The sequence below is a fragment of the Rhinolophus hipposideros genome, assembly GCF_964194185.1.
Source record: "Rhinolophus hipposideros genome assembly, chromosome: 2".
NCBI lineage: Eukaryota > Metazoa > Chordata > Mammalia > Chiroptera > Rhinolophidae > Rhinolophus > Rhinolophus hipposideros.
In genome coordinates this window covers 109,136,836-109,149,662 of record NC_138048.1, presented here as the reverse complement: position 1 = coordinate 109,149,662, position 12,827 = coordinate 109,136,836, and the positions used below count along the sequence as shown (strand labels likewise).

Sequence of the window (12,827 nt, the reverse complement as noted above, 5' to 3'; positions counted from 1 at the left end):
CTGCTGGAAGGCTAGGCGGGGTGGTGAAAAGGTGCCCGTGAAGGGGACCAGATGGGGGAAGGGAAGGTGCGAGGGTCTGGGGTCCAGGAGGGCTTCTGGAAGATGACAGCCCCTGCCCCTGGTGGAGGTGGCTCATGGAGGCCACCCACCCTCCCCCGCCAGGTGGGTCAACCTGGGAGCCTGTGCCTGACTACAGAGGACAGTTTTGCGGCGCCGATGGTGGTGGCAGGGCCTGAGCCACAGGCCTGCGCCACGGCCTGGCGTCCTGCTCCAGGAGCCTCCAGGGACAGGCTGCCCAGGCTCGGCTGCAGTTCCGAGCCCATCACTCACGGCCATGCTGCCCCACGCCCTCACTGTCTTTGAACTTCTTGGCCACTCCTGCTGGGCCTCTGCACTGGCCACTCCTGTCTGGAACGTTCTGCACACATAGCCCCCTGCCTACTCCGCCTCTCATCCTCATTCAGATGGTGCCCTGCCCCCTCCCTGACCACCAGCTCCACCCACCCTCCTTCCCAGTGTGTCCACATGTCCCCCACTGTCCATTGCCTCCACGGCCGACCTGCTCGTGTACCGGCCATCCCCCCAGCCTGTGATCCGCGAGTGCAGGTCATGCCACTGGTTTCCCCTGGCTCTGGGCATGCAGTAAACGCTCAATTATTGTCAAGTGAATAAATGACTGAATTCGTGTTCAGGCTGCTAAGGCCTCTTCAAGCTCTCCAACGTTTCAGATTTCAGGGCCGGTCTTTCTACCTGACCTGAACCCCAGGTTGGCCTTATGACAGGGACAGTCAGGGACCCACCTCCGAAGGCGGACACAAGGGTTACGTGGGCAGATACGAGTGCCGAGGGGCTCACATGTGTCGGCTGTGCTGTGGATCTTAGGGGGAAGGCATGGGACAGGTGACAGCAGAGTGCCAAGCAGTGACACACAGATGCTACCCCTCCCTCCCTTTCTGTTCACCTGCCTTTGGCCGGTTCACGGCGGTGAATTAGTGAGAGTGGTAACAGCCAGCCAGCCTGCTGTTTCCCGAGCGAAGGCTCCATTTCCCTCCTGCCCCACACCAGTTGCCATCGCCCGAGCCTGGGGGTGGCCGAGTGGGTGGAGGAGGGAAGCTGGTGCTGCCCAGCACACGGCTCGGTTCTTTGGGCGCCGTGGCTCTCGGTGGCCATTCACGGCCACTGAAACACACGCTCCTGCATGGCCACGCCCCTGGCATTTCCCAGAGACAATTACACACAAACACTGATTCCAGATGAACCGTGGATCTGAACGTGAAAGTACAACAGATGACACAGATGAGACAATGACACGGAAAATGCCTTTGTGACACGACGGGGGGGGGGGGGGGGCGGAACGTGTTCAACAGAACGACAAACACAAACCAGAAAGAGGGCAAATGAGCTGACATAAAACTAGCACTCTGTTCATCAGGAAAACCCTGAGAATGACGACGGGAGAGAACACGTGACCCACTTAACTGACAAAGGACGTGTAGCAAGAACACACGGAACGCCAACCCCGAGTAAGACAGGCAGACACGCGACAGGCACACCTGACTCAGGGCCACTTTACCAACGAGGATGACCAAAAGGCCAAAAAATGTCCGCAAAGGTGACCGGCCTCAGTGGGCATCAGGGTCAAGCCAGAAAAAACCACGGGGAACACCATCCCATCCACCCACTGGGGTTGGGGGATGACACAAATGGCCCGTCAGCGCCGTGCCAGCACCCAGCAGGCTGGGGACAGCTGGACACTTGCATACATGCGCACGGACACAGGAAGACTACCTGGCGTCCTCTGCCGAAGCTGCACACCCCAAAACAAGCAGCAAGATGCCATGGGGGTGCAGTGCAGAACATGGGCCTGCCCAGGGAGAAACCCGCTTGGAGGTATCCCATAAAGGGGAGCCACACCATCGCCTGTGTGTGCGGCTCTGGATCCGAGCGGAGGTTCCAGGGGTGCCCTCATAGTGTGAAAACTCACCGAGGTGCATGCTTGTGGTCGGTGCACCCTTCCACATGTACGCACAAGTGCACATGTAAAAATGTTTTAATCAATGAGTTTCTTAGGAAGGAGTCTTCACCTTCAGTCTCCTGACCTCTGCTGGGCCTGCGAGGGCAGGGACAGGCCTGCCAAGGCGGCTCTTGCCTGTGGGGCCCAGCTGTGTTGGGACACAGGTCGGCCACCAGAGAATGCGGTTCCCGTGGAGGAAGGCCTGGAACGTCCGAGGCCGACAGGTGCAGGGGAACTGAAGGCCGGGGTGAGCTCGGGGTCAGCCATCACACCTGGGACACCAGCAGAAGCACGCCCATCGCGTGGGGTCTGCAAGGGGTGGAGTGGGGGCACCCGTCGCCATCCCCCGTGCCCCGGCCAGCACCGACACTGCAGCATGAGCAGGATCAAACTAGGCAGCCCAGCTGCATCCCCCCAGTGAAGCACAGACTCCGCGGCGTCCAGACAGACTGGGAGGGAGATGTGTTCCAGGGCGTGAGGCCTGCTCACACGCAGGGGTCGCCCCGAAAGCCTCAGGAACAGAAACGACACACAGAGGTGAACATGGCAGAATTTACTGCTTCTGCTGTGTGTCCCGTGTGAGCCGCCATTCATGGCCTGGGACCAACCCGACAGTCACCACCCGGCCGGTCAACCACGCAGGCCGAGCGTCTGCGACTTCCCTTTCTTCCTGGTAGTTAGAGAACTAAGATTAATTTCAGAAACCTCATTTACATTCCTCATCTGCCAGGGTCAGACCAGAAAAGCAGCTGTCAGTGTCCATTTTCAAAAGGAGTTTATTGTTGGTAGCCAAAGGGCCTGCTTGATACCGCAATCCCCACGATGTTTTAATTAGTATGTATTTACTCCAGATTAGAGGACCTTTCCCTGTGAATGAGCATGTTCCTGGTTTCTGATGACTACATTTACACACTTCAAATTACCTTTTCCCTTCCAAACACTAAGATTCTGAAGCAAGTATTCTAAGATTACAGAATTACATCTCTACCTGATACTTTTCCTGAGGAAGCTGAACCCTGATCTTAATTTTCAGGCTACACTGGGATCAAGTCGCTTGTACATCCCAAAGGCTCAGAGGAAGTGCCAGCCGCCGCTCAGCCCATGAGGAAGGAAGGGGAGCTCAGTGGAGGGCGACACTCTCACACCTGCCTGCCCAACCCTAAGCACGCCACAAGCTCTCAGATAGGAAACACCCACAGACTAAAGCAGAAAAATAAACTCCTGCCATGTTCAGGGTGGACAGGCCAACAGGCCACCAGCTCGCCTGGGGACGAGACGGAGCACACGGCCAGGCGGCGTCACTTCCGGGCGAGCTCCAGCACCTTGGCCACCATGGCCCCGATCCCATCGTGGATGTGGTGCAGCTCGGTCTCGCACATGAAGGCCGGGGTGGTGACCACCTTGTTCTTCTGGTCCACATGCGCTTCGTGACACAAGTTAGGGAACACATCAGCCAGCAAGGATGAGGGGGCTTAGGCACAAAGCACGCGCTGGCCCGTGTGACTGGGGACGTTCTTCCCGGTGGATCTCAGCCCCCCTTTCTGCACCATCTGCGCTACAGAACCAGCTGAGACCGTGGTTGGCACGTGCTCAAGAGGAAGCAGCCACTCACCATCTCTGCCAACAGGGCTGGCTTCATGACACGCTGTCCAGCAGCGCGCCACATGGGACCCCGTGACGACCCTGAAGGCAGAAGCAGCTCCTCTTTTTCATCCAGATCAAGAAACTGACACTAAGAGAGCTCGTCCAAGTGGTCCAGCTGGGACGCACCTCAACGCAGCCTGAGTTCCTGCCCTGGGTTACACAGACCCTGGGAGGTGACAGAACTGGCCTCACCTCCACCTGTTCTCCATAGGGAACACATACACCTGAGACTGACGACAGAGCCACCTCCAGCAGATGGACGCCCAAAGGGTGACGTGGTCATCTCTAGGACATCGTGCTGTGCCGTTCCACTGACGTGGGGACCCTCCAGGCTTCAGGCACTGCGCCCATCACACGTGTCAGTGGATACCCCCAGAGCCCCACAGTGCAGTTCTAGTTAACGGTGCTGTCTGCCTGAGGCGCCCCAAAGGCCAGGGCGCCCCCACCCCACGCCAGCCCAGCTGCCCGGAAAGAAAGGATATTGTCACACCCTTCACACAGTGCTTGGCGCCCAGCGCTTTGATGGCCTCTGCGGTCCCAGCGTACGGCCACTTGCCACCTTCCTCCTGCTCATGGCCCACGGTGACCTCCACGCCACGGAGCACTTTGGCCGCGAGGACGGGGGCAATGCAGCACAAGCTGAAAGGGGAAGCACACGGTCAGCTCAGGACCGCGAGGGTGGACACCAGGCCAGGGGCACAGCGGGGCAGCTTCCACCGGCCCTGAGGGGAGCCTGTCCCCTGAACCTGGGCCACGCACGGAGATGTGACCCACGACGCCTGGGAAAGCCACGTGTGACCTGACTCTCAGATCGCTCCCCATGTGCTGGCGTCTCTGGGCACCCAGGGGCCGGGGCAAGGCAGCTGGTGGAGAGGTGGCCACTTGGATGACAGCTGAGTCTCGGCTGCCCGATATGAGCCAGGCCTCCCAACCTGCTGTCCAGGGGCACAGAGGCCACTCCCAGAGAAGGCAACAGATGACGGCGGCTGTCTCAGGCCCGAGATTTGAGGTGGTTTGTCACACAGCAGCAGGTCAGCACGGCGTGCTGACGGGCTGTGACCAGATCTCTCCTCTGGAGGGGCAGGCAGAAGCCCGGGATGCAGTTCCACCAGCAGCCTCGTGTGGCCTGTGGCGAGTGGATGCCCGGCAGCCCTGCCCTGCACCAGGGGAGCCAAGGGCCCTCTCTGAGCAGAGCACCAAGACCCGCAACCCCCACAGGTAGGCCGTTCCCAGGGGGGCCGTGCCAGGCTCTGCTCTTCCTCAGCGGCTCTCGACAGCAGCGCCTGAGCCCAGCTGCTCGGCCCCGAGAGCACAGGGGATGTCGGCACAGGAGCTCCGGCCGGCCAGCCCACCGCGCGGCTGTCAGGGCCTGCCGTCCCCGCCGGGGGTCCACCCCCCCTTCTCTCGTGTCTGCGTCTACTGCTGCCCCTGAAGGCCCTGGGCTGACACGGCTGCAATAAGTCAGGAGGAAATGCTGCCATCAGTGTCCACATACTCTCTCAGTGTCACAACAACTACACAACTTGTGTTTAGAAACCTGAGAGCAACGTTTCCTCAGCCGCCAAACAAGCAGGAAGTGGCAGTGGCACTGTGGGGGTTCAAAGGCGCCCAGAAGCCCGGCGGGAGGGAGGACCTCGTTGGTTGTTTGCGCAGCCACCTGCCTGGGTCTGTGCCCCACACAGAAGCCCCTGCCCTGAGGGTGGGGGGCACTCCCCTTTACACTTCCCACAGGCAGGCAGAGGTGACTGGGGGAGGAGCTGGAATCTCAGGAAGGAAATTCTCCTCTGAGGTGCTAGCCGGCCGGAAAGGATGACTGGCCCGACCAGGACACTGCCTCGCTTTTGGGAAGAGGAAGCCAAGGGAGGCGGCAGGAGGGACGAGGGAGCTTTGGATGTCACCGTCCCCGCCCACCCTGGCCACCAGGGGCAACACCGCCTCAGTTCTGTGGACCCCAACTCAGCTGAGAGGCCTGTGTAAGCAACAGCAGGTGTCCCAGCCAGGGGGTCGACCTGCTCAGCTTTCGTCCTGTCTGTTGTCCTTCTGGACCAGTCACAAGAAACGGGCCACTGCCTCCAGGACACTTGCCACGTAACTGTGGCTGCTCCAGGGACAGTGGCCCAGGAGGGACATGCAACACAGCCACTGCCCTCCACACAGGCCCCCGGCCAGAAGGACCCAGCGGGAGACCGCTCCCAGGACCTAGGCCGCAGGTGAGTGACGACGGGTCTGAGACGCTGCCCGTCGGGGGAGTATGCCCTGCAGCCTGCCTCCTGCCTGGACGGAGGGTGTTTGCTGCTAACATGGCAGCATGCAGTTCCCAGGAAGGAGCCTCAAGGCTCGAGGGCTCGGACGCCTGATGAGATCAGGTCTGACCACGGGGTCCCCATCGCAGGTCTCGGAGGCCCTCTCCTGGTTGCAGGTGTGGCCAGCCTCGCCCATCTGCCAGGACCAAGGACCATGGGCTGTGACATGAGCAATGGCTATGCCAACAAGCTTCAGGGTACAGAGAAGTGAAGGGACCCTAGCGTACGGCTGGCCTCAGGGTCCAGACCTTGGGCCGTAACATGCGACCCATGTGCAACTCCATGAGGAAGCGACACACAGCAGGGGTGGTAGTCGCAGCAGCAGTGGGAGTGGACAACGTGGGCAACTAGCTACGGGGCTGCTGAGTGAGCAAGGTAAAGTGGAGGCAGGGCGAGGGGTGCTGGTAAAGGCTGGGGGTCCAGGAAGGACTGACTGGGGAACCTTCTAGAAGCTGACAATCCCCTCTCCTTCCTGTTAAGTCATCACGAAAAATTACCATAACCACATGACCACAGAAGTTTGAGCTGGAAGGCACCTATGAAATTGTGTGAAACCCCCTCAGTTAAAACGAAGAAAGGGGCCGAGAATTTTCAAGACAAAACAGCGCAGAGCGGCAGCTCCCGGCTTGGAGCCACAAGCCACCGGCCACGGACTGCAGCCTCACACCTCGTCCCCAGGGCCGGTCTGGCCCCAAGCGAGGGCCACGGTCTCACTTACCCGATGGGCTTCCCCGCCTTGTGGAACTCCTTCAGGACACGCTCCACGTCTTTGTTGACTTTGCAGTCTTTCCCGTCCACAGCAAACGTGCTCCTACAGCGAGAAGAGGCTTCCTGACATCCCAGTCGATGGGCAGCTCCCCCCACCCCCCGCCAGGGACCTTATGGGTGGTCCCATCAGCTGCCCAGCACCTGCTGTCATTGGCACGTGTGTGTTCACGTACGTGTACATGGGTTCTCATAGAATTATGTTTCTCTGTTTCTTTGAAAGAGAAACAAGCACATAAAGGAGACCCCGGCGCAAACCAAGGCCCCAGGCTCAGGCCGCGAGCCACACCCACGTGCTCCCAGAGGTATGCTCGGACACCAGGGAATAGGACATACAATTGGCCTAAGACCCGTGACAGACGCTGCGCTACACAAACAAGGGAAAGAAATGCAAACAAGACACCATCTTTTCCAGCAGAACAAGAGCGGCTGAGGAGTCCGGAATGGTCTCCCCACCCTCTGGAAGGCAGCTAGGTGAGACCCACCAAATCTCAAGGCCCACCCTCTCTGCCAGGAGCCGTGCTGAGGGCTCCCCCCGCCGCCCGTCGTGGGTCCCACTCCTCCACCCTGGGCCCTTGCACGGTGCGTCTGGCGGTGATGGGTGTTCACTATCCTGCCGTGATGCTTTCTCGGGCTGTGTTCACACATCAAAATGGATGACTTTCCACTTTCAACACGTGTTCGCCAACTATACCTCCGAAAGCTACTGAGACAAAGGAGAGGACTGGCAATCACGTGTCCTTCAGAGCTGGGTCGTCCACCCAGTGGGACCGTGAGCAGCTGTTAGACAATTAATGGGCTAACAAGCCACACTGGTAAGTGTAAAGTACAAAAGGACAACATGCAGATCAGGGAGCTTAAAAGGCTACCGTCTGGTTTAATTTATAAAACACCAAATATATGAATCTCACACAAAAGCTGGTAACAGTGCCAGAGAGGGAGCAGGGGTCCCAAGTAGGAGGAACTGGGCGACTTCCATCACCGGCACGTGCATGCACTGCACCCTAACGACCCCAGCAACCACCAGAGACCACTGACATGGGAGCCGGCCTTTCTTCTGGAAAAGTTGTGAGGGATGGGCTATGACCAGGAGCTGCAGCTTCCCCCAGACGTGCGTGGTGGCCCAGGGCACCCTGCGTCCTCCAGAGCTGACGCGGACGCACCAACAACTGGTGCCCCTCCTGTCTGAGCCCCTAACGGGGACACAGCCCAACAAATCCTCAAACGCCCTCACCCCAGGGGAGCTGCTGACGGTCAGGTCTGTGAATCTGGCTCATCCTTCCAGGAAAGAAACTGTGGTCGTGCCGGAAATGAAAGCCCAGTTGACACGGACCGTTCTCTGCCATCTCCTGCCAGGAGGCTTGTGAAGGTGGCAATGGGGAAGTCATTTGAAAGGCTGGTTTTCAGGACAGGCAGTGGATGTCAGGTGGGAGCAGGGCTCCCAGAGGCGTCAGGATACGGAGGGGCCGTGAGCACTCAGACTTTAGGGAGCCTGCTAGCCGCTGACCCTCACCTCTGGGTACAGGGTACCTGGACAGGCAGAGCCAACCAGGGGGTCACTGTGCCACTGCAGGGGGAATGAAAACAACCAAGCGGTCAGCTGACCCCACAGGGTGAGGGGGGACGGTGGGTACAGGGACCCTGGCTGAGGCTGGAGGCCCACCAACCCCACCCCCTTGAATACTTGGGGCTTCTCACGGCCAGTGAGCGCAGGTCAAGTGGCTCGGCTCTAAATCACACAACGTTCCCACATGACTCTCAGGCAGGCAGCTGGGAACTCGGTCAGAAGGGGGAGGTTTGCAGATGAAACTCCTGGGGAGTACGGAAGGGGGTACAGAAGGGAGAAGACCATGAAGCGGCAGTGGGCAGTCTCGACAGGGCTTGGAGAAGTCGCAGAGCACAGGGAGTGTCTAGGATGAGGTGGGTACTGGACACGTGCGAAAGGTGTGAATAGCATCAGGTGTGAACAGCACCACGGGTGCGGGGTTGGGGGAGAGCCACACCCGCCTGGCCTGAGCGCGAAGGGGACAAAGCCGTGAGGAACAACATGAGGAAGCAGATTCCTGAGCTGGAGCGTAGCCCAGAGCGGGGCCTCAGCTGGGGTGGGGAGCACGGAGGCTACAGTGCCCCCAGGATGGCCCAAGCAGCAGGAAGGCAAGCTTAGGGCTGGCTGCCTGCGGTCATAGCCAGGATTTTGTCACCAGAGAGGCCTGAGCCTGGGACAGAGGAACATTCTTATCTGTGACAAGGGGCTGATTGGCCGACCTGTTTGTTTCCATCAAAACCCGTATAGTTGTCATGTGCCCTACACCACGTGCTTCTGCAGCTGTGACAGCTGTGTGGCCACCTATCACTGCTGCAGCCCTGTGCCCACCATGGAGAGACCTGTTGGGACAGTGAGGCCGGCACAGAGAGTTTCCATGAAATGCATAGGAAGAAGAGACAGGAGTGACAGAGAGAGAGGCATGAAACCCAAAGTACAGCACAGTGATGGCCTCCGGGCTCCCATCCAGTTGCTATGGCAACAACCCAAAGGGCAAAGCAAGGAAGGGTTCCTTCCTCCAGTCAGGAGAGGTGACCGGAAAAGCAATTTTCCATGCTGCATGGCCTGTAGGAACACCTACATGGACACGGTTGTGATGTAACGAGACCCAGCACACTGTGGTCAGGTTGAGGGACCCACACCTGGGACAGCGGCCAGGTGTCAGGAGGGCTTAGAAAGGAGGAGAGGAAAACCCACATGTTGCTAAAATGCGAGAAAAGCCCCATCCTACTAAGGTTCCCTGTCACAGCATTATGTGAATCGTTTGGACCCCAAGACCCCAGCAGTGGCCCATGTCACTACTTGGTCCCCATCTACCACTCCAGGGGAAAAGCGCAAGGCTCCGAGTTCAAATACGCACAGGTTTTTGGCTGCTCCAAAGCCCCCAGGGAAGATGGCGGCGTCGTGGTTGGCAGCGCTGAGCTGGGCCAGGTCAGTGATCTTGCCGCGGGCAATCCTTGCTGACTCCGTCAGAACATTCCTGGAAAGAGCACAGAGAGACCATCGAGAGGTTCAGTGTGCAGGTGGGAGAACAGGCGGATGGAGGTCCCACGACAGGAAGCCGGGCCGGTGGGCGTGCTCACACGTGAATTTCAGGTCGACACCTAGGAAAGGCAACAAAGCTACAGGCGCCTACGTCTACGCTTGGAACCCTTTACATGGGCACTTGACAACCCACGCCAAGTCATCTGGAGCCTCCCACATCAGCTGGGGCCACGAGGAAGACAGAAACCCCAAGTGCCTGAAGCAGATTGCTGTCATGTGGGAGACGCTGCTCGCTGCGCTATTTGCCATGCGAGGCGGCCTGCGGGGTCTCTCTCTGGTCCTGCTCCCCACATAAGAACGCAGGATGTGGCTAGGCCAAAAAGGAACACCCACGGAGCCGTAGATAAGGGAGTCATACCACCATAGTCTCACTGGAGGCTGAATCCACACGACCTGCAACCTGCTGTCCACTTCTCTGCCTGCCAACTGACCCCTGCCAACCGACTGACTACACAACCAACACAGCCACAGCAGTTCTATCAGAGGCCAATGGCTCACTGGTTACAGCTGAGGGTCAATTAGCCACAGCTGATGACCATCTACTACCTGAGCCAGCACCTTTCCACGTGAGGCCGAGAGCATGGAAACTGCTCTCTGGGACTCTGTCCCCACACCGCATTCATGCGGGGACCAACTGGACGGCAGGCAGAGGTGGGACAGTCAGGAAGCTGCTGTGCGGGTGCGTGGGGCACCCCAGCATTTGCACAGCAGGAGCTTCTGACACCCTCAGCCAGGGTCCCAGGCAGAAAAAGAGACCACGGGGTCCTGACTGGGACCCCCAGCCCTGTGGTTTCTGCCCCTTGCCCACCTGGCACTGTCTGGGAACCATAGCCTCCAGGGGCTGGACAAGAAGGAGACATGACAGAAGGGGGATGCGGGTCTCAGAGCACACGCGGCCTCAGCAACACAAAGGCCTCCGGGAGCTACTCAAAGATGTGTGGGGTGCAGACAGGTGAATGAGGGGGCAGCCTATGTGAGGCGCACAGCGTCAGTCACAGTGGAGGCATGGAGCTCACTCAGCAGGGATTCCTTTGCACGGGTGACAGATGGCAGGGGAGGCTCAGTTGTGCAGGCCGGTGTCGGGGCAGCGCCTGGAGATGGACGTGCATGTCAACCGACTCGCCTAAGCTGAAACAAGTCTGCTCGCAGGTTCTCAGGGAGCTGCACCCGCCCGTTCACGGCCACAAACACACACCTGCTTTCCCTCTCAGAAGGCTGCCCCTTGCTGTGGTCAATCACATGCATCTGAGGGACGTCAGGAGCGAAAATCTGGACCTCAGCGCCGCCACGGCTCAGGTGCACCAGCGCCCTGCACAGGAGGAAATCAGGCCAGGCTTTGAGACACGCCCAACCCAGCTTCACCTTTTAACGCATTTTTAAAAACAAGACTTCAGCGGAATGCCAGGTGTGAATTCTATATGTTAATATCCCACTTGCTTTGCAAAAATTTATGCTTGGCTTGCTGCAGACCCAAATGCCCACAACTGCAATTCACTGTCACTGAACTAGCCCCAAGAGACCAGCTAGTCCCCAAGGTCCCTTTACAAACCAGGCACAGGGAACAGGGTGACCAGCTGGTGTCACAGCCTGGATGTGGGTTCCCAGGCTGCTTCGGGGTGTCTCCCTCCCACAGGCCAACTGATGTGGGGCTCAAGGGCTTGTGGGGGGCTTTGGGTCCTGACAGTAAGTTCAAGCCCTGGTTTACCGCACTCTGCTGTCATGGGGGTAGGAAACACAGAGGCATTCAGGTCTCCCTGACGGCTAGTGTGTGCCAGGAACGCGGTAACCCACCAGCCCGACCCAGACGCGGTGCTGTCACTGTCCCCGTTTCAGAGCTGGAGGCCCGAGATATGTAACCTGGCAGGGCTGGGACCACCCTGGCACCCACTGGGGCTCTGCTCCTCAACCTCCCAGGGCCCCCCCAGGAGCTGTCCACCTGTGCGGGCAGGTTCCCACCTCCTCCCAGCTACTCCCTGCTCCGCTCTGGTCCCCCACTCCCACGAGGGAACCCTCCTGGCCCCTGCCACCCCCCAGCTCTGCACACTGCCAAGTTAAGCCTTCACCAGCGCCAACACCAGCGCCGCGGGCCACTCCTGGACAAGGGGCTCGCGGCCACGCCCGGCCACCAGCCTCAGGCTCGCGCGTGTGCCCGGCGGCCAGGAGCTGGGGGCGGGGGGCGTCCCCGACCGCCCCCGAGTCTCCCCTGCGCTCACTCTGAGCTTCACAGCCCCTACCGGTCCTGAAACTTTTTAAATAAAACACACAAAACGGGAACTACTCAGCAAGAGCGGACAGGCCAAAGGCTCTTCTTGGACGGAAACCCGCGCGGCGCGGACGTAGCGGGAGGAAAGAAACGGTTTCCAAAGCCACGCGGCAGGTCCCAATGTTTGTAGCACGTGGGTGTCCAAAACACCCGAAGGGGCCCCAGCGCGTACCGCGGGGACAGCCCCCGCGGGGCCGCGTGCCTCCGTGCACGTCACGGGCGTGCTTCCCGCGGGCCGCGCCGCCCTGCGCCTCGCAGCCCGCGGTCCCCGCGCAAACCTCCCCGTCCCCGGGCGCCCGGCCGAGGCGCTTACGCGGAGGCCTCGTGGAGCTCCGTCCCGTCGTAGACCCCGCACCCGGACAGCACCTGCGGGAGGAACGCGGGTCACGGAGGGCCACCCGGTGGGTGTCCCGGCTCCGGGGCCCCCACAGCCCCGCGGCCGTGCACTCACCAGCGCGACCCTGGCCCCCGGGCGCGGCGCGGAGCCGTGGAGGGCCGCGCGCGGGGAGGGCGCTGGTTTGTGGGGCAGGAGCGGCCGCAGGCCGGGGAGCGGCGCGAACGTGGAGGCCGCCGCCAGCCGGGGCGCCACCAGGGCCCTGACAGCTGCCATGGCCGCGCCGGGACAGCAGGGTCGGAGGGTCACACGGCGGAAGAGCCTCGCGCGCACGCAGCCGCTCGCGCCTGCGCAGTCACCCCGTTCCCGCCCCACTCCCGCTAGCGCCGGTGGGCGGGGCGGCGCCTGCGCAGTCA

The 12,827-nt window shown here is 60.3% G+C and overlaps 1 protein-coding gene across 1 annotated transcript; it reads right to left on the bottom strand.

Annotated features, from left to right (window-relative positions):
• Positions 1-2,772: 2,772 nt before the first annotated feature.
• On the bottom strand, positions 2,773-12,805 carry GATD3 (glutamine amidotransferase class 1 domain containing 3). The gene is made up of 7 exons (XM_081027405.1): positions 12,529-12,805; positions 12,391-12,443; positions 11,010-11,123; positions 9,630-9,749; positions 6,680-6,772; positions 4,141-4,297; positions 2,773-3,441 (listed from the first exon to the last, which is right to left on the bottom strand). The coding sequence occupies exons 1-7, from the start codon at positions 12,685-12,687 to the stop codon at positions 3,313-3,315; spliced, it is 825 nt and encodes a 274-aa protein (XP_080883531.1). The 5' UTR covers positions 12,688-12,805; the 3' UTR covers positions 2,773-3,312.
• Between the last annotated feature and the right edge of the window lie 22 nt (positions 12,806-12,827).

What these genes read in the sequence shown, in the direction of transcription:
- GATD3 (XM_081027405.1), bottom strand. Translation starts at nt 12,687, where the DNA reads ATGGCAGCTGTCAGGGCCCTGGTGGCGCCCCGGCTGGCGGCGGCCTCC. An exon ending in CGGGGGCCAGGGTCGCGCTG is followed by an intron (nt 12,444 to 12,528) that starts GTGAGTGCACGG and finishes TTCCTCCCGCAG; the next exon opens with GTGCTGTCCGGGTGCGGGGT. An exon ending in GAGCTCCACGAGGCCTCCGC is followed by an intron (nt 11,124 to 12,390) that starts GTAAGCGCCTCG and finishes CCTCCTGTGCAG; the next exon opens with GGCGCTGGTGCACCTGAGCC.